General features: G+C 42.0%; 1 protein-coding gene across 1 annotated transcript in view; it reads left to right on the top strand.

Moving 5' to 3' along the window:
• Positions 1–20,311, top strand: part of LOC112432436 (protein NLRC3) — a 3,307,575-nt gene that overhangs the window by 1,811,663 nt on the left and 1,475,601 nt on the right. The window contains exon 43 of the mRNA XM_076881152.1: positions 3,701–3,880. Within this exon, the coding sequence (XP_076737267.1) occupies positions 3,701–3,880 (180 nt within the window). The remainder of the gene's footprint in view (positions 1–3,700; positions 3,881–20,311) is intronic.

Below are 20,311 nucleotides of genomic sequence, written 5' to 3'. Positions count from 1 at the left end.
TAGTCCAAAGTCAGCATGCGTCATTCAGAGCTTTCTTGATCATTATGGGCTGGCTGATGTATGGAGATTTCATAATCCTGCTTCACGTCAATACTCTTTTTTTTTCTAATGTCCATAAAACATATTTGTATAGAAAAACGTCTCCCTTTAGTTACAGAATGTGATTATAAGACTCTGGTGATTTCTCCTCTTGTTTTTTCAATGTGTATTCCTGATGCCTGCTCCAACTATCAGCCATGGAGATTCAACTCAGTGTTGTTAGCAGATGAAGAGTTTGTCAGTTACAAAAGGTCTCAAAGAGATTTTTTTTCTATCAATCAGACCCCAGAGATGTCATCATCAGTCATTTGGGAATCTCTAAAAGCATCTGAGAGGCCAAATAATTTCATTTTGTGCCAAACAGAATAGAATAGAATAGAATAGAATTAGAATAGAATTCAACTTTATTGTCATTGCACATGCACAGGTACAGGGCAACGAAATGCAGTTTGCATCCATCCAGAAGTGCTTTAGTGATATAGATATATTACAATATATATTAGCAATAATATAGATATGTGAGTATATTACAGAAATGGGTCTATTATGGTATGTTATAATGTACACGGTATGAAGTATGTTGTGAATATTCTATAACTATAAGTATGTACAGGCTGTAGTGAGTACGAGCTATGTACAGAATATGAACAGGATATAAATATGAAAAACTATACAGAATATGAAATAAATAACTTTACAGAAATCTGAGATATACAGCTATACAGAAATGGGAACTATGCAAGTTGTAAACAGTTGTAGGATTAAAGATTATCGAATGTACAGAATGATTATTTACACAGAGCTATACAGTAGTGCAGTTAAGATAAGTGAGGGTGTAGATAGTTTCTACAGAGGCTATATAAAGTGCTAGTGGTTGTGAGTGGTGGTTCAGTCCATGTTATTATTGTGTGTTTGAGGGTACAGTTGTCCATTGTGGGTGTGTGTATGTTCAGTCCATGAGTTTAACGTGGGTCAGATGTCAGGAGGCAGAGTTCAGGAGTCTGACAGCTGTGGGGAAGAAGCTGTTCCGGTACCTGGTGGTCTTAGTTCGGAGGCTCCTGTAGCGCCTCCCGGAGGGCAGGAGGGTGAAGAGTCCATGTGATGGGTGACTGGGGTCTTTGATGATTTTCCCAGCCCTTTTCAGACACCGCTTCCTGTAGATGTCCTTTATGGCAGGAAGTGGTGCTCCGGCGATGCGCTGGGCAGTTTTCACGACCCTCTGCAACGCCTTCCGGTCCGAGGCAGAGCAGTTCCCGTACCAGACTGTTATACAGTTGGTCAGGATGCTCTCGATGGTGCAACGATAGAAGTTCACCAGGATGTCTGAGGACAGGTGGTTCTTCCTCAGAGTCCTCAAGAAGAAGAGGCGCTGGTGAGCCTTCTTGACCAGCTTGGAGCAGTTGGTCGTCCAGATGAGATCCTCGGAGATGTGGACTCCCAGGAACTTGAAGCTGCTCACACGCTCCACAGCCGTCCCCTTAATGTGGATGGGTGGATGTGGGTCAGCATTCCTCCTGTAGTCCACGATGAGCTCCTTGGTCTTCTCAGTGTTAAGCAGCAGGTTGTTTCTGTCGCACCACTCAGCCAGACGATCCACCTCCTCCCTGTAGGCGGCCTCATCGTTGTCACTGATGAGGCCAATCACCGTGGTGTCATCTGCAAACTTAATGATGGTGTTGGAACCATCAGCAGGTCTGCAGTCGTGGGTGAAGAGGGAGTAGAGGAAAGGGCTCATCACACAGCCTTGTGGTACACCGGTGTTCATTGTGATGGTAGATGAGCAGTGGTTATCCAGCCGGACATGTTGGGGGCGGTTGGAATAAAATAGGGACCGAGCGCCTCTCTCAGTTAGCTGATGAAATGACTAAACTACATGCTGTGTACAGCCACTCTCCTGAGCCTGTATTATATACACAGCGGTTACAATGACAAACTGAATACAATCTCATATCTACAAAACAAGCTTAGTCAAAGTTGCAGCTACGCTTATGAACATGGAGAAAAAACAGGCGAGTTATCAGCTCACCAGCTACGACTAAGAACAGCTAACCAACTATCCTTGAGATCTACAATGACCAGGGAATAAGGTCTACAGACAACCAAACTATCCTTGAGATCCACAATGATTTCAATAAGGTGTTTGATATTCCCTCCTTGGGAGAAGATGCGATCGCTAGTCTGGAGGAACCTGTCTCTAATGTTGGAATTGAAACGGCCGTACGGAGCATGCAGTCTGGAAAATCTGCTGCCCCGACGGGTATCCATCTGATTTTTTCATAAAGTTTTCTGACCGACTGAATTCACTGTTAAAATCAACTTTTGAAGAATCCTTCCTCTCACAGTCGTTGCCTCCAACAATGCATCAAGCAGTGATGTGTTTAATTGTAAAACAGGAAAAAGACCATTTAGATTGTCGTTCATGTCGTTTAATATCTTTGTTCAACACAGACACCAAGATCCTGGCTCAAGTGTTGGCCCGTCGCTTACACAAGTATTTGTCCTCCATTATTTCACCAGACGGGCTTTATTAGGCACTCTTTTTTGAACATTAGAGCTCTATTAAATATCATTTATACCCATGTTAAAGGTGATACATTGGAAACTGTAATTTGGCTTGACGCAGAAAAGGCGTTGGATCGGGTGAGATGGGATTTTTTTTTTATACGCTTAAAAAATGTGTCTTTAATTTTGTATCTTGGATAAAAGTATTGTATTGCTCCCCTCTAACAGCCGTCCAGACTAACAATAATCTGCCCTCCAGGACAGGGATGCCCTCTGTCTCCTTTTTGCCATTGAACCGCTAGCTGTTGCTCTGAGACAATGTGTTGGTGTTGAGGGAAAACATCGAGGGGTATCGAACATGAAGTCTCTCTTTATGCCGACGACATGATTTTATTTATTTCCAACCCATCGAACAGCCTCCACAAACTTTTGGATAGACTTACAATAATAATAATAATACGTTTTATTTATAGGCGCCTTTAAGAGCCTCAAGGTCACCTTAATGCATACTTAAGGAATTTGGGACAATTTCTGGATATAATGTGAATTTTGGGAAGAGCGAGGCAAAGTCTATCTGTACGACAACTGGGGAGTTTTGTGTATTTTAGCCCCTTTTAAACCCAGCTATAACAAGTTTAAGTACTCTGGCATCTGGGTGACAAGAAAACCACAAAGACTTGTATAAAACTATCTTCCTTTATTGTCGAAGCTTAAAGAGGATTTTGGAAAATGTGAGTTTTGCCTCTTTATATTTATGGTGGGAATGCAGAACAAGGAGCAAAGATGAATGTGATGCTGAATCAGCAGAAGACTTGGACTCATTTGATTCCAGCTTTGATATCATTGATTTCAATATGTCCATTTCTGTCACACTTCACCTTTAAAAGTGAAGCCATGTGGTTCCTGGAAGGAAAAACACGACTTTTTCAAGTCTTTGTCCTGTTTTTATGAGAAATGTACGACTTTAATGTGAAACATTCAGAGTTTTTTCTCTTGTTGTGTTTGTTTGAAGCTGCTTCCTGTTGGCTTCAGCTGTTTGGAGTTTCCATTTTCTAAACTTCTACATTCTGAACCTTCTTCAGCTCTGAACAGATGATGAAACACTGAATGATTTCAAGCACTTTGTCTAATAAACTTACATTTTTCATTCTTTATACAGATTGATGAGCTGTGGTTTGTCAGAGATCAGCTGTGATTATCTGGCAGCAGCACTGAAGTCCAACCCCTCGTATCCCACAGAGGTGGACCTGAGTGGAACCTACAGCAACCTGCAGGATCCAGGAGTGAAGCATCTGTGTGATTTGCTGGAGAATCCACGATGTCGATTTGAAACTCTGAGGTCAGTCAGCATGTTTTAGTTGTGCTGAGATGAATATGATGTGAAAGTTGTGCTGACACTAAACTGCAGACATCAGGCTGATATTATACTGATCCACACTGAGGATCTTCATGGTAAAGTCTGTTTTCTTCTTCTCTGGTTTAGTCCATTGACTGCAGCAGAACAATGTTCACATTTCAAACAGTGATACTCAACGTATGGCCCGCGGCCCACACGCGGCCTGCCCACCTTTCCTGATTCAGAGAGAGGGGACCCTGATTAACTGTGTAGCTTATTCCTCACAGTTCTAAGTATCAGACACAACAATGAATAATCCACAGCTGACTGTCTTTAGCAGGTCAAAGGTCACGGCACACAGCAGACAGTCAGAAATATTCTAACTCTGATCATTTATCAGTTGTGACACTGTGAGACTTGATCAGAGGTGTGATCATCACAGCAGAGGCCTTTGTGTCAAAGTCACTGAGGATCAAACAGAAACACATGAAGCAGATTTTCCTCTTCTGGCTTTTTATAGCAGATAACCTTCAAAATATTCTGCAGTCGATCAAAAACTGAAGCAAACCATGAATCAACATGTGAACATGAGCTGATGCTGCTGAAGTGAAGCAAAGTTACAGAGGTTTGATTACAGACACAGCTGAGAGTTTGTAATCTGTCATCATTTTAAAAAGTTTCCATGGAACAGCAGAAATGAGGCTTTACTGTCAGAGGCCGACAGCACTGAACACAACAGCAGACTGGTGGCTAATAAACAGTGAATGATGCAGAAACAGATGTTTGAAGCTGTTCTTGGAGTACACTGAGAGAGAGAGAGCTGTGCAGGCAGGAACAGCCAAAGTCAGAGAGAATTCATGAGCATATTGATCAAACGTGAAGCAGAGTTTGGATCTTCTTTTGCTGCTGCTTCACTCAGTTTTGGTTGGAGACAGATGAAACCTGCAGCTTCAGGATCTGTGAGCTGTCCACTTTCAGCCCCGACGGCGTGTCCGTGTACGTGCCGTCGAGTGAACGATCCACGCTCTGTGTTTCCATCTTTGTGTGTTTAGCTGCTCTCATTTACTGTTTTAGCTGTTTGCTGCTTGTTGAAATAGTTTGTGAGCTTTAACCTGAGATTCTGGCAAAATACATTTATATTAAACATCGATTCAGGATTGAATGAATCAACATCGTTTTATTCAAATTAAAACCATTTAAATGGGAACATGAATTTTTTACAGCCGCCTCTAATGCTGGGTAATGTCAGCTGGTCCATGTGCAGCTGGCTGTGAGGCTCAGGGAGCGTCTACAAAGTGCAACACTGAAAGAACATCATCCATAAATATTGAGTAAGAACTGGACTCTCATATAGCGAGACTCAAATGCCTTTAAACATCAGCTTATCCTGCTGATCCAAGTCCAACACTGAGTTTGTAAAAACATGTTTGTCAATCATTTTGTTTGGTTTCTGAGGAAAAAGATTCAATAAGTTGCTGCTAATACACAACATTTCATCATATTTCCTCATAACCCTCTTTTGTCTGACCATTTGATCCCATTTGAATTTGCAATAAAGGATCCACAGAGTTTGGTGACAATAATGACAGTAGATGTTTGTGTGAAAGTGCTGGAAGCAAATGAGTGTGTGATGTTCTTTCAGTGTTGCACTTTGTAGACGCTCCCTGAGCACTGGTCTCACAGCCAGCTGCACATAGAGACCAGTGTTGTTAGTCCAGGTCAGAAGATGACTTGTTGGAATGAAAATGAGCTTGTAGTTTGTCTGCTTTAATAATGTGACTGGAAAAAGGTGTTGGACTTCAAATATGTCCATTTCTGTCACACTTCACCTTTAAAAGTGAAGCCATGTGGTTCCTGGAAGGAAAAACACGACTTTTTCAAGTCTTTGTCCTGTTTTTATGAGAAATGTACGACTTTAATGTGAAACATTCAGAGTTTTTTCTCTTGTTGTGTTTGTTTGAAGCTGCTTCCTGTTGGCTTCAGCTGTTTGGAGTTTCCATTTTCTAAACTTCTACATTCTGAACCTTCTTCAGCTCTGAACAGATGATGAAACACTGAATGATTTCAAGCTCTTTGTCTAATAAACTTACATCTTTCATTCTTTATACAGATTGTGGAGCTGTGGTTTGTCAAAGATCAGCTGTGATTATCTGGCAGCAGCACTGAAGTCCAACCCCTCCCATCTGAGAGAGCTGGACCTGAGTAATGACTCCTTCTCTTCTTCAACTAAGAACAAGCTGCAGGATCCAGGAGTGAAGCATCTGTGTGGTTTCCTGGAGAGTCCAGGATGTAAACTTGAAACTCTGAGGTCAGTCAGCATGTTTTAGTTGTGCTGAGATGAATATGATGTGAAAGTTGTGCTGACACTAAACTGCAGACATCAGGCTGATATTATACTGATCCACACTGAGGATCTTCATGGTAAAGTCTGTTTTCTTCTTCTCTGGTTTAGTCCATTGACTGCAGCAGACCAATGTTCACATTTCAAACCTTCAAAGAAGAAGAAAAATCCTCCACTGGAAAATTCACTGTGAAACTCTCAAACTCTTCATTGCACCTTAAAGTCTGTGTGACACTGAAATCCAAAGCAAAATGTGCGTTTGCTTTACAGACAGCAGTCCAACACAAACATACACACATCATCCAAAACACAGTCCAACATCCAAATCTCCTCCACTGCCAGCATGAATGATGGGAAAGAGAAGGAGGAACACTCTGACATTCAGGGTTAGAATGAGTTTCATCAAGCAGACTGTGAAGATCAAAGCTGCATTAGAAAGCTTACATGAATGAATGAGTGGACAGAAGTGGACAGAGATCATCTGAAGCACTTCAAAGGCTTTAAATCAGCACATTTCTCTTTATTCTTTATCAACTCTGTTAGTTTCTCTCAGTTTTCTGTGGAATGAAGCTAACAGCAGGCTAATAAGATGCTGACCAATAGGTTTCTATTAAAGGTTGTAATTTGTATATGAAAAAGTGCTTTGGCTCAGCAGGGATCAGCTTACAGGTAGAATACAGCTGCTGGATGGGATTAGCATGTCATAGCTATCTACCAAACTGCTAACTGGGGGATTTCAGGCCATCTATGGATCATTTTTGCTAACTGTTTATTCAGCTTAGGCTCACAGGGCTGCAGCCTGTGCCCTAGCTGTCATAGGGCAAGAGGCGTGGTCCACCTGCACAGGTGAGCAGTCCATCACAGGGCCAACAGAGAGAGACAGAGAAGCACTCCCTCACATCCACACCTACAGCCAATGTAGAAGCACCAATGAACCTAAGCAGCATTTCATTGGACTGTGGGAGAACATCCAACCTCCACAGAAAGGCCCAGCTGACCAACAAGCTTCAACCTACAACCTTCTTGCTCTAAGGCACTAGTGCTAACCACTTTTGCCCATTTCAGCCCAAATCCTGCATCTTCCTGTTTCTGACTCCAGGCCAGCTCCACTAACACTTTCTCATCAGACACTGCCACCTAGTGGAGGAAGTCTTAGTTCCATTTGAAGCTTCAGATTACAGTTAGTTCCTTTACAAAGAGGTGGAGGTGGTGGGGCCACAGCACCATCATCACTGAGTGCCATAGGACACTTAACCTTTGTTTCCATATGCTGGGAACTTCCTGTTGTTCCAAGGAGGACTGGAAAATGTGTGAAAATCTCCCAGTCAGTTCCTCACAGCACACTTCAATCATTTCCCTCCCACAGCATCAGGACCAGGGCTTTTTCTCTCTTTGGTCCCACTAAGAGATTTCCACACAAACACCTCATCAGTGGGACTCTCAGAGCTACCAGCCCTTTGCTACAATCACAAAGCTCTTCATTGAAATCAATGATATCAAAGCTGGAATCAAATGAGTCCAAGTCTTCTGCTGATTCAGCATCACATTCATCTTTGCTCCTTGTTCTGCATCCCCACCATGGACTTCATTCCTTTCCAAGCCAGCCTTGAGTGTCCTTTATTCAGCTCATCCTCTGCTTTACTTTTACACCTGATTTTAGCTGCTTTATCTCTCTTTCAACAGGTTTCTGTGCCTCAATCTTTTTCTTCTCTCCCTCATAACAAGACAGCTTCTTCTGCCTGAGAACATGTTGGAGTGATTTACTAATCCAGGGCTGCTTATTGGGGAAAATACTTCCTGTTTCCAAAGTAATCCCCATTTTTCCCAGAAAGAAATGTCAGTAGAAATCGATGATCTAAGTGAGAACATGAGCCTTTAAAAAGTCCCAGTGGGTGCAGTCAAAGCAGTCCCTCAGTCCCAGTATAGAGTCTTTGGTCCAGACTGGAACAACTGTGTGCCCAGTTTGAGCTCTCTTCAGTGCTGTGACCTGACAGACCCAGAGGGGCCATCACATCACATTTAGAAGCTCCCCTGATGGAGCCACAACACATGTCCAATACTTAGTCTGTCTTGTTGGACCAAGGGCGTAGATTTGGTTTTGCCATTGGTGGGGACGAATAATTCAACCACCGAACTCTGCCCTGTTTCTTTTTTTTTTTCCCTTTTTGTTTTGGCTTCTTAATAAAAAGAGGAGAAATATACTTGCCTACATATGCTATTCTACGTGCTTTTAAACCATTTAAAATCACAATTCATAGTTTTATATGTGAATTATATAATGTTAAATTACTATTAAACAAATGACTGACTAAAGTATTTTAGGCTTTAGTTTACTTCAGCCATAATCCATATAAACCAGGTATCATACAAAAATAAAAATAGAGTCATGACAATAAAAGAATATGACTTTAAGGACTTAACAACATTACTTCAGTTATAACACCAACATCTGTTATATTTTGGCACTAAGGGAACACTGAATGACCTGGTGGTTTTTGTCCATAAAACTACTCGTCTAAGATTACCACAGAGTAAAAGATCTCTCAGCAAAATTATGCAACATTTTAGGCACTATTGCTCCGATCAAATCAGTGAGCTGAGATTTTTTATTCTAAACATGAACTACTGTTACAGCAACAGACATGGACTACTGGCGTCCCACACAACTCAACGTCCACTATGTGAAGGAGCCAAACACATGCCTGCTCCTCTCGTTAACTGAGATAAACTGCTGGCATATTGGTTTTGCATCTATACTGTCCAGTCTCTCCTGGTGGACACACAGCAGCATTGTTTAATCTCATTTGAGTCACTGTTGACCTTAGTCATGTTTTTAGTCTTCTGAGAGCACTGAGGCTTCTTTCAGCCTCAGTACCTGCGTTTTATCCTCAGATTACAATTATTATTCTGTGCTTGATGTGCCTCACCTTTGGCCCTGGCTCCTCCCCTCTGACTGCACTAGGACATATTGTCACCTGATAAAATAACACATTGATTCGTGCCATATAAAAAGTGAGACATGTCAATTCAGATTCTTTGTCAAATATACACTAATGAATCAATTTACAGCAGCAGCCTAACAATTGTCATGATAATAAATACTAGTTAATCTATAGCACCAAATCATCAGTCAGTCACCTGTGACCTCGCCTCTTCACCTCTGAGCTACAACATGGCAGAGCACGATACACGGAGTCCAAAGTACTCTTCTCTCACCCCCGTTCTCTGTGACCTGCTGGAGCAGGGGGGCTAGGACTAGGAGGAGGAGTTGGCCGTCCGACTGCGGTCTGGAGTGTGGAGCCTTCCTGCTGCTGCGGAGTCGGGGCGGTCTGCCTCCCCCCACCGCAGGGAAAAGGGAAACACCACCTGGGTCTGGGTGCAGTTCCCCCCTCCAGGGGCGGGGGCACCTAGACCCGGTTTGTAGAGTACGCTTGGGGAGTGTGATCGTGTGTACAACGTCTCTTTATGTCTGTCTCCACGTTGGTTGAGTGTGGAGTAAGTGCATATGAGAGCATGAGGGTGGGAATGGATGTTTGTATCTGTGTGTGCCTGTATGTCTGTGTCTATATGTCAGGTTGGGTGTCAGGCGCCACCTCTCTGGGGACATCTCAGGCCCTCCAAGGTTTGGAGGCCTATCTCCCCCTACCACCACTTCCCCTGCCAGTGGCGGACCCCCTCAGACATCGGTGCGTTGGTGGTTCTTTGTGTCCGGGGATGGGCGTCCAGGTACACACCGGCTCACTCCTTGGCGGCCGCTTATCGGGGCCTGGAGCCTGGGGCTCACTCGGGCCACTTCGGAGGTGGGGTGCCCCCGGCCTCTCGGCCTGGGGCTCGGTCACTCAGGCGCAGCTGGCTGCCGGCGGAGCTCACGGGCGCGTCACTGCAACTCCCCCTGGCTTCTGCTCCGCGGCTGCTGAGTGAGCCCTCATCTGGGACTCTCCTCAGCTCTTTCTGGGACAGTGGCGCAGCTGCCCCTCTGTTGGTCTTCCTTGGTCTCTTGTGTTCTGGGGGCCTCTGGATGTCTGGAGTTTTGATCTCCTCCACACCTGCTTCACGCCCTGGAGGACGGGGCTGTGGCCCCCCCACACCCTCTAGCAGATTATTACATGAAGGAACCTTTTAAAAAAACAAAAAACAAGCGCGTCCATGCTCACAGGTGTACACACGGGTGATCACACCCACAAACTACACCCTTTTTGGCTCCTACCTCAAAGCACACTGTGTTCTGTTGATCTTATGTGCTGCACAATAATGTTTAACATTTAGTATTTACTGTCATATTCCCATATATCATTGTGATGTTGTTTATTCTATTACTCTTGTTCTCTTCTGCTTGCTTTCTTTTTTCTTTCTCAGCAGGTGATCCAGGTGATTGATATATGCATTTTTTTTTTCTTTTTCTGCCCATTCTGTTGGTTTTTGTCTTTTGCCCTTCTCCCCCGTCCCTCTTCTCAGCTGTTTCTCTTCCCCTCTTTCTTTCTCCCCTTCTTTCCCCCAGTCAAGTCTGTCCCGTATTCAGTAAGTGAAAATAAAATAAACAATAAAAGGTGAATCAAATGGACCATTACGGCAAGGCTGGGATGGTCAGTTTGGTAAAGTAAATCCGTTGGGCATCTTTGTTTGCCTTTAGACAATAATTCTGACGGCAAAAGAGCCAAACGGGACAGGCCAAAAAAAAAAAAAAGAAAAAAAAAAAAAAAGAACATGGCAGAGCTGCCTCTGTCACCTGATGAATAACAGTGAGACATTCCACATACGTGCAGTCACACATGTGCTTCAAATACAGTCATGAACCAACAAGTCATCATCCAATTCCACCTGTGATCTTGTGTCACCATTGCTCTCTGAGCTTTGTGTTGGTTCTTCTGTCACCTGACAAATAGGACAAACATGACAATAAGAATAAAATGTGGAGCTGCTTCAGTGTTTCTGTCAGTTTGTGCAGATCTTGACTGATCAGTAATGTTTGTAGGGTGAGTGCATTTTTAAAACAATTTGTGCAAACTGCACTACAAGGTGGATATTTGCAAAATAATGACTACCTCATGACATTTTGTCGCAAAAATTAACCCTATGAATATGTCAGTACCATTAGGATGAAATTATTGTGTCACCAACATTTTAATGTTAGACGTATAATTTTAACAGCCTCTGTGAACTAATAACTAAAACAAATCTGCGCCCTTCTGTTGGACCAACTGGAAGAAATGATTCAAGGACTTAGTCACAGAACAGAGATTCAAATCTCCAAAATCCAACTGGCTGCATCAGGACATATAGTCTGAAACTCTGCACAGTTTCCTGTTTGAAGCTGCTTCCTGTTGGCTTCAGCTGTTTGGAGTTTCCATTTTCTAAACTTCTACATTCTGAACCTTCTTCAGCTCTGAACAGATGATGAAACACTGAATGATTTCAAGCACTTTGTCTAATAAACTTACATCTTTCATTCTTTATACAGATTGTGGGACTGTGGTTTGTCAAAGATCAGCTGTGATTATCTGGCAGCAGCACTGAAGTCCAACCCCTCCCATCTGAGAGAGCTGGACCTGTACTTCAACAACCTGACAGATCCAGATGTGAAGCAGCTGTCTGATCTTCAGCAGAGTCCAGACTACAGACTGGAGTCTCTGGAGTAAGTAGAGTGATGGAGTGAGTGGGTGGTGCTGTCAGCAGTATTGTACTAAACACAGTCAGTATGAAACAAAGATCCAGTGTTTCCTGTAAAGCTGCAGCTTCTCAGTGAAGCTGTGAGAGGAGAACGGTGACAGGCTTCAGGATTGGACACAAACACTTCCTGTTTCTCACCTTTATGGTCACCATAGTAACGGCTGACACGCTCTGATCAAACACTGTCAACAGCCAATCAGCTCTCTGAACAAAGCAGCACGCAGACCAATGACTGCATTGATTTCCAAGTTTAAAGCAGTGAAGAACACAGTCTGTAGGTGAGGAAGAATTTAGTGAGAGCAGATGTTTGGATGGAATTCCTCCAGTTAACAGCTGGAACCGTCCATCTGGATTGTTGGGCTTGTTGTTGGGGTTCCTACAGAGCTCAGAGTGGACACACCAAGGTTCTTCTAATGAATGAAAGTCCAAACTCAAACTAGGAGGGAAAAACATTTTCAGCAACTTCAATAAAAATCCAAAGATTAGAAAAAGTGAAGCAACAATGAGTCCTAGTACAGTCCCAGCACTGACGTCCCTGCTGCTCTTTATACTGGATGTGCTGCATCACTGACTGACAGCTGATGAAGAGTCTCTGGAAACACTCGTTTATCTCCTCTGCTCTTCCTCCTTCTCTCTGCAGGTGGAGGGGATGGTAAACAGGACGGTGTGTGTGCTGAGAGAGGAGCAGCAAGGCCCTTTAATTTGCGGCGGTGATCTGAATATACGCCTACAGCCGGATCTAGACAGCTCTAAAAGAAAGAAGCCGGGATCGAGTATATTATATAAAAGAATCTCAGCACTGTTCGATGAGGTGGGTTTAATTGATGTATGGAGAAATCGCTTTCCTACAAGGAGGGATTACTCTCATTTTTCAGCCCCACACTCACTCTACACGAGGATAGATTATTTTTTAATGTTTGGAAGAGATAGGGATAAAATCTTAACATGTGAGATGGGCTTGATAGATATAAGTGATCACGCACTGCTGTACACCCCAAAATTTCAATTTGGAGATTGAATCCATCCCTGCTTAAAGATGTGGAATTTAGGAAAGTGATAAAGGCAGAGCTCAAAGACTACCTTGAAATTAATGATAACGGGGAGGTGTTACCCCCGATACTATGGGATGCATTAAAAGCTGTTATGAGGGGGAAGATTATAGCATTTGCCTCCTTCCAAAAAAAAGCAAGAGAGAAAAAAATGGAATATTTACAAGCGATTCAAAAACAATTAGAAAGTGAGCACAAACATAAGCCTTCAGTGGGCACCTTGCAGAAATTAACAATGATTAGAAATGAAATAAATACGCAGAGTATACAAACGATAAAGAGAAAATTGTTATATTTGAAACAGAAACATTATGATGGAGGATCGCAATCAATGAAAATTTTAGCATGGAAACTTAAGAAGAAGATAGCGGAGAATACTGTAACTAAAATCAAACACCCAGAGACGGGGAATATAATGACTCATCCTTGCAAGATACAGAATGCCTTTGAATCATTCTATAAAACATTATATGCGGGAGTCCCAGGGGGGGCTGAACACGAAATGGACAGTTTCCTGAACCCTTTATGCCTACCAAGCTTTAACGAGGAACAAAATAAAACGATGATAGCGGAGGTGACGGAAGCTGAACTTATGAATGCCATCAATAGGCTGAAATCAAATAAGTCACCAGGCTCCGATGGTTACACCGCGGAGTGGTATCGGGAATTCAAACAGGACTTGATCCCTACACTACTTACTACTTTTAACTGGGTGTTAAAAACAGCGCAAATTCCACCGAGTTGGAAGGAGGCAATTATTTCGGCTATTCCGAAAGAAGGGAAAGACAAAATGGAGTGTGGCTCATATAGACCTATTTCTGTCCTTAACATAGATTATAGGTTGTTTACCTCGATAATGGCCAGGAGAATGGAAGAATTTTTACCTGACTTGATCAGCAATGATCAAACGGGGTTTATAAGACGACGACAGACCCAGGATAATATACGTAGAACTCTTCATGTAATACATCAGATACAGACATCTAAGAGTACAGCCATGCTTATGAGTATTGATGCAGAAAAAGCCTTTGATTCGGTAAATTGGGACTTTCTATATAAAGTCTTGGATAAATTCGGCTTACATAAGGGAATTGTTGATACAGTGAGGGCATTATACACTAACCCCACCGCAAGAATTAAAGTTAATGGTTCTCTCTCAAATAGCTTTGTTTTGCAGAGAGGAAATAAACAAGGCTGTGCTTGGTCCCCGCTCCTGTTTGCATTGTACTTAGAACCCTTGGCACAATCAATTAGACAAAATAAAGACATTAAGGGGATCACTATTGCAGGACAGGAACACAAGCTTGCTTGTTATGCGGACGACATATTGATCTGCTTAGATCAGCCCACTAACTCCTTGCCTTCGCTGATGAATCTGTGTCAAAAATTTGGGAAACTCTCTGGATATAAAATTAATATGTCTAAAACTCAAATTCTCAGTTATAACTATAACCCCCCAGCTCACATGGTTGTTCAATATCCAATGAATGAAGCACAATCATTGAAATATCTAGGAGTTGTTATTCCCAAGGATTTAACTAAACTATCTGAGGAGAATTTTCGTTCTCTACAAAGGAGAATAGTGGGTGATATTAGGCGATGGAACATGATCCCCTTTCTTTCCTTACACTCACGAGTTGAATCTATTAAAATGAACATTTTGCCAAGAATATTATATTTATTCCAAACACTACCAATATCCATTGATCCAAGTCGTTTCAATGAATGGGATAAAATAATAACGCGGTTTATATGGGGGGGGAAGCGGCCAAGGGTTTGTTTTAAAACTTTACAATTACATAAGAAGGTGGGAGGATGGGGGTTACTAAAAAATTATTATCGGGCTGTTCAGTTGAAGACGGTGGTTAATTGGTGTGATACAAGCTACCAAGCACACTGGAAGACTATAGAGGAGAATATGTTTTCCTCCCCAATACAAGCTGTCCTGATGGATTCGAATATTCGAAAATATATTGACAAGGTTCACAATCCCTGGGTGTCGTGCACACTTAATATATGGAGAAAAGTAGTGAAAGAATTCAAACTTGAACAGGATTTGGCTTTATTCAAATGGTATGCATATGATTCTGACTTTGCCCCGAATAAATTGGACTCAAGTTTCAAAAGTTGGCCGGCTAAAGGGTTATCTACATTTGATAGTTTGATAAAGGATGGGAACCTTATTAGTTTTGACACGCTGAAACAGAGACACAATCTAGTAAAACAGGATTTTTATCGATACTTGCAAATAAGACACTATATAAAGACAACAATCGGTCTGATGTCAAACACTAATGTGGAACTGGTAACTTTATTTAGACAGGCGTACAGTGGGGATGTTGATACAAGACTCATTTCTTTTTGGTATAATTTTCTTATAAATAAGCTTCCACACTCAACTGATTATGTGAAGATGTTATGGGAAAAGGAGGGAGGGATGCGTATTTCTAGGGATGAATGGACTCAGATGTGGGAATGGCAATGGAGGAGTACCAAAAGCTGGAGGGAGTTCGGATGGAAAACTCTGATAAGGTTCTTTATCACTCCGTGTCAAAAGGCTCACTATGATGGGAATCCTCCCGTGTGCTGGAGAAACTGTGGATACCAACGAGCACATCATACCCATATTATATGTGGGACTGTCCTGTGCTACAGACTTACTGGAAAGACATTCATGGTACATTACAAGGCATTTTTAACTGTACATTCCCTCAGGATATGAAGACAATTTTTTTGGCTGTATACCGCAGAACTGGTCCAAAAATGACATATGTCTGTTAAGAGCTTTATTGGTTGCAAGTAAGAAATGTATAACAAAGAAATGGTCCTCGCAAGACATACCGACCTTGTCATTATGGTGGGAAATTACGTTAGAGATATATAGGATGGAGGAAGTAACAGCTCATGTTAATGACAGGATGACCTGGTTCCATTTGTGTCGGGATAAGTGGATCCAATACGTCAATATCCATAAACCGAATTTTCTTTTTAAAGCTTGAAACCACCAATCTAGTCAATTGTTCACTCCCGACGGAGTTTTTTTTTTTTTTTTTTTAAATTTATATAAATATATAATTTTTCCCCTTTTATTATTATTATTTTTTTTTTTCCTCTCTTTCTTTCTCCCTTCTCGTTCTGTTTTGTTTTTCTCTTGTAAACTGTGTAAATTAATGCTTGTAATCACCTTTGTGAAGTAATATTGTAGAAATAAAGAATGAAAAAAAAAAAAAAGAAAAGGAAAAAAAAAGAGAGAGGAGCAGCTGTGTCCTGATGATCCAGAGAGGTTGAAGCAGCAGCAGCTTGTGTGTAGAGACGCTCTGACTGGGCCATGTTACTGGGAGGTGGAGAGGAGAGCTTCATCCAGCAGTGACTGACAGAGGAATGAAGTGCAGATGACTGTCAGTGCTGCAGAGTGAACTGCTCTGAGAACAGCTCCACTGTCAGACACAATGTAGAGTCCAGCATCAGCCCTGTGTGTCCCTCTGGATCTGACAGAGGATCATCAGTGTATCTGGACTGCTCTGCTGCTGCTCTGTCCTTCTACAGTCTCTGCACAGTCTCTGTCTCACTCTGGAAAGATTTTACAACTTGTTGTAATTACAGAACGTTAATATAATATTCAAACATGTGATCTTCTCTTTATTTCTGAATCTTTACCAAATAAAGAAAAACCAAACTAACAAACAGAAGCTGTCGTGTCCTTTTTCACCACATCTGTGAATCTTTTCTGTGTTTTTCCTCTTTTCCTCCTTCCTGCAGCTCCATCTTCATCATTCTGTGTCCAGTATATGTGAACACGTCCAAAGCATCTGAGCCTCATGTTACCCGTTTGTGTGAGTTACGCCTGTCGTTGTGTTGTGGTGTATAAATAAGGGGCAGGAGACAGCGCTGGATCTCTGAGTTCTTTACTCTCAATTTCTGCAACATCTGCAATATCTAGAAATGCAAACCTGTGAGCTGTGTGTGTTGTGCGTCTGCTCGGCCACCTCTCCTCCGGCCGTGCTGGAAGCAGCTGTGCGTTTGACAGTTTTATCGACTCGACAATAATCGAACAAATTAAATGTTCAAAAATATCAACTTAAGCACTTCAAAGTCAACAAAAAGCTTAAAACAATGAAATAATATTTCACTGACAAAACAACAGCTCATAAGAACGATACACAAAATAATACAGAAACAAACAAATAAAAGTTATTAACCAGGATCCATGTTTTTGTCACAAACACTGAATCAGCTGATTCACTCTTTATGTTTCTGAGTTTGTTTTGTGATTATAGTTCTGGTTTCTGTTTCTGTGTCTTCACTGTGTCCCACGTCTCCTTACTTTGGACTCTGTGTTATATTTCCTGTTTTACTTTGACAGTCCTGTGTTACTGTTTCCTGTCTCGTGTGTGTAATTGGTCCCAGCTGTGTTTCCCTCCTGTCTCCCGTTCCCTGATTACTAAACTGCGTCCACGCCGCCGGCGCTCCTCTCCACAGCTGGATTCCAGGATTTCAGAGCATCCAGCTGTGGTGAGTGATGGAGACACTTTCTCTGCTCCCTCAGTAATCAGGACAGTTTATTGAACATCAGAGGACATAAAGGACTGTTTTTCACCTGCCCGTTCTGAACCTGGACATTAAAGACTGCTGGCTTCAAGGACATTAATCCCAGTGTCAGCCAGCCAATAACAGCCTGTGTTTTTCAGCTCTTTAGGAGTCAGAAATGAGAAAGACACAGACTGCTAACCTCTCCCTGCAGGAAATAAGCTCCGCCTCTTCCTGTCCTGTATATGAGTGATTCTGACATGAGACACAATGAGTTTCCTGTTTATTGTGACTTAAAGCGAGCAGCAAAGACACTAAACTGTGTGTTTCCAGCTGAAGCTGCTTTTTGTGTTGCTCCCACAATCCTGTCTAAAACAGTCAGTGAGGAAAACTCAATGTGACTTCAGAGTGACAGAGGTAAGCGACTCATGTTGTAACTGACGTCAGACGCCGGAGATTTTGGCGGAAAATTCAAGCAAATGGTAGTTTAGAATTGAACAAATTCCTTTAAGCTTCAGTATTACCAAATACACTTATCAATAGTCTTCTAACTAACAATATTTGTCTAAATCATCTCCAACACCCTGGAGAACAACGGGGAGAGTTTAGAGGCTCTCCAAGATTACATTGATCAGTGCTTCCAGGATCTTGTGATGAAGAAGGCTCAGAGTGCAAAACCTTCATCAAAACCCACCTGAAGCTGCTGGAGGACACGGTGAAGATCATCGCCTTTGATAGAGTGCATCGCATCGGCCCCATGCGGGCTGCGACCGGGAGACCACGTCCTACTGTGGCCAAGTTCGGCCACTTCAAACAAAAGGAACAGGTGAAAAGTCTCCGTGTCCATCGGTGTTTCTCCACGTCTCTCTTCCTTCTTCGTGTCATCTCTGTGTTTCCCTGCTGCCCTCATGTTTTCTGCTTTGTCTGTTAGTTTGTCCCAGTTTAGGTTGATGTTCACTTCTTCCCTCACCTTTGTTATTTTCACTGTAAATAAATCTCCACTCGCATCTCCACCGCCGTCTGCATCTTGGTCCTCATTCACTCCACCACACGACTGCTGCCCCAGCCGTGACAACTTTTGATGTTTCCTCTACATTTACCTTTAAAAATTATTTACTTTGCCTTGTTTGGTATCATTTGGTATCAGATGGCCGACTTCTACATGGCCACCATGGTCACCACCGAACTTGAGGAGTTTGCCCCCTCACATATACTAATGTGCCACAAACAGGACTTTAACATCACCAACCATTCCTATGTTATTACGGTGTATCCATATAACTGGCCCACCCTGTACAGTTATGCTTTCATTGTGACATACTGTATTAACACAATTCAGGGAGGATTCTAGGATCAGAGCTTCGGGGGGCTGAGCACCCAGAGAGCTGCCCAGCCAGCCAAGATACACTTTACTCGTCACAATGAGACTTCTTCCCCGTCTCTGTCGGTCCCTGCATCCTCCCTGTCCTCATCGTCTGTTGTCTTCGTCTCCTTTATCAGTCATCATAATTTTACCATCTCTGTGCAAGTCTGCAAATTTCTTTATTAAATCAAAAGATTCTTAAATCCATCAAGTCTCTCTGTGCCTGGGTCCTCGTCACAAAACATGACATCACTGTTTTGTACTTTTTAACAATTTAATCCCACATTTGTGAAAGAAAAGCAAAACACTTTTTTGAAAAGTCTGTAACAAAACCATCAAATCTGATCAAGGTTATTTAAATGCTGCCAAAGAAGAATGGATTGGAATAAAAAAAATACATATCCTAACCTTAATTACTGGAGGAGAATAATGAATGATGCTCACAGTGAGTAAGAAGTAAACTGAGTGCATATTTTGGACAGAGATTCACTTTTAATGTGTTTGTATAATATAATACAGATGCATAAAAACACTCCTGAATAAATTATTACAAATAAATTATTACAAAATATTAAAAAATATTATGGATACTTTTGTTGTTAAAATGTTACCTCTCAACCAAGTTCTGCCTTTTATATTTTTAGTAGTAGTGTGTCACACAAACAGGAAATATTGTCAAAAAAAAGTAAGTAAGTGCTGAAACACCCCCAAAAATGAACCAAAGCACCCCAAAAATGAACCAAAGCACCCCAAAAATGAACCAAAGCACCCCCAAAAATGGGCTTAAATCGCCCCTGTTAACAAATAATAGCCCAACAGTCACTTTTATGCTTACTGTAGCTGTTAGCTAAAAACACTAATTTAGCCTAGTTTGCCCTGAATTCAGCTTTGACAGACATGATCGACTGTTTCCAGTAGAATTCCTCGTTGTCATCTTGTTCCCTCTCAGAGCCCCGTATGCTTGCAGAGACCCCTACAGTAGGGAAATGTGCCAAAGAACGTCCAAAACATTGCATTTTAGGTTTATTTATGCCTTACACACAATCCCAACACTTTAGCTAACTTAACAACTTTGGCTAAAGTCTATAGTTAGTCTTACTCGTTTGTACAACATTTCTGGATCGCCACTGTTTGAAATGATATGACATATGACTCTCACTGAAACAGCAAACTTTGTAGAAAACACAACACTTCTGATTCTCTATCTAGCTGTTTGCTCACAGCTGTAGATTACATTATAAGTGGTTGTTCACTCTTGTCAATAATTACATTTCTAAACTCTATTTGTGCAGTTACATGTAAACAAAGTCCAATATTGTATCTAAATGATTGTGTTATGGTGGGACAGTTTCCAGTTTTGTTGTATTATTGTACTAGGTATGACTGTGCAAGAGTTATCTTATCTTCCTTGCTTGCACCACACTCTTTGCAGAAATGGTGCACAGCAGCACTGCATCATGTTATTGTGTTGTATAATATACCAGAAC

Source organism: Maylandia zebra, unplaced genomic scaffold, assembly GCF_041146795.1.
Source record: "Maylandia zebra isolate NMK-2024a unplaced genomic scaffold, Mzebra_GT3a scaffold03, whole genome shotgun sequence".
NCBI classification, from domain to species: domain Eukaryota; kingdom Metazoa; phylum Chordata; class Actinopteri; order Cichliformes; family Cichlidae; genus Maylandia; species Maylandia zebra.
Note: the sequence above shows the minus strand (reverse complement) of the source record. Positions and strands in the feature narration are given on the sequence as shown.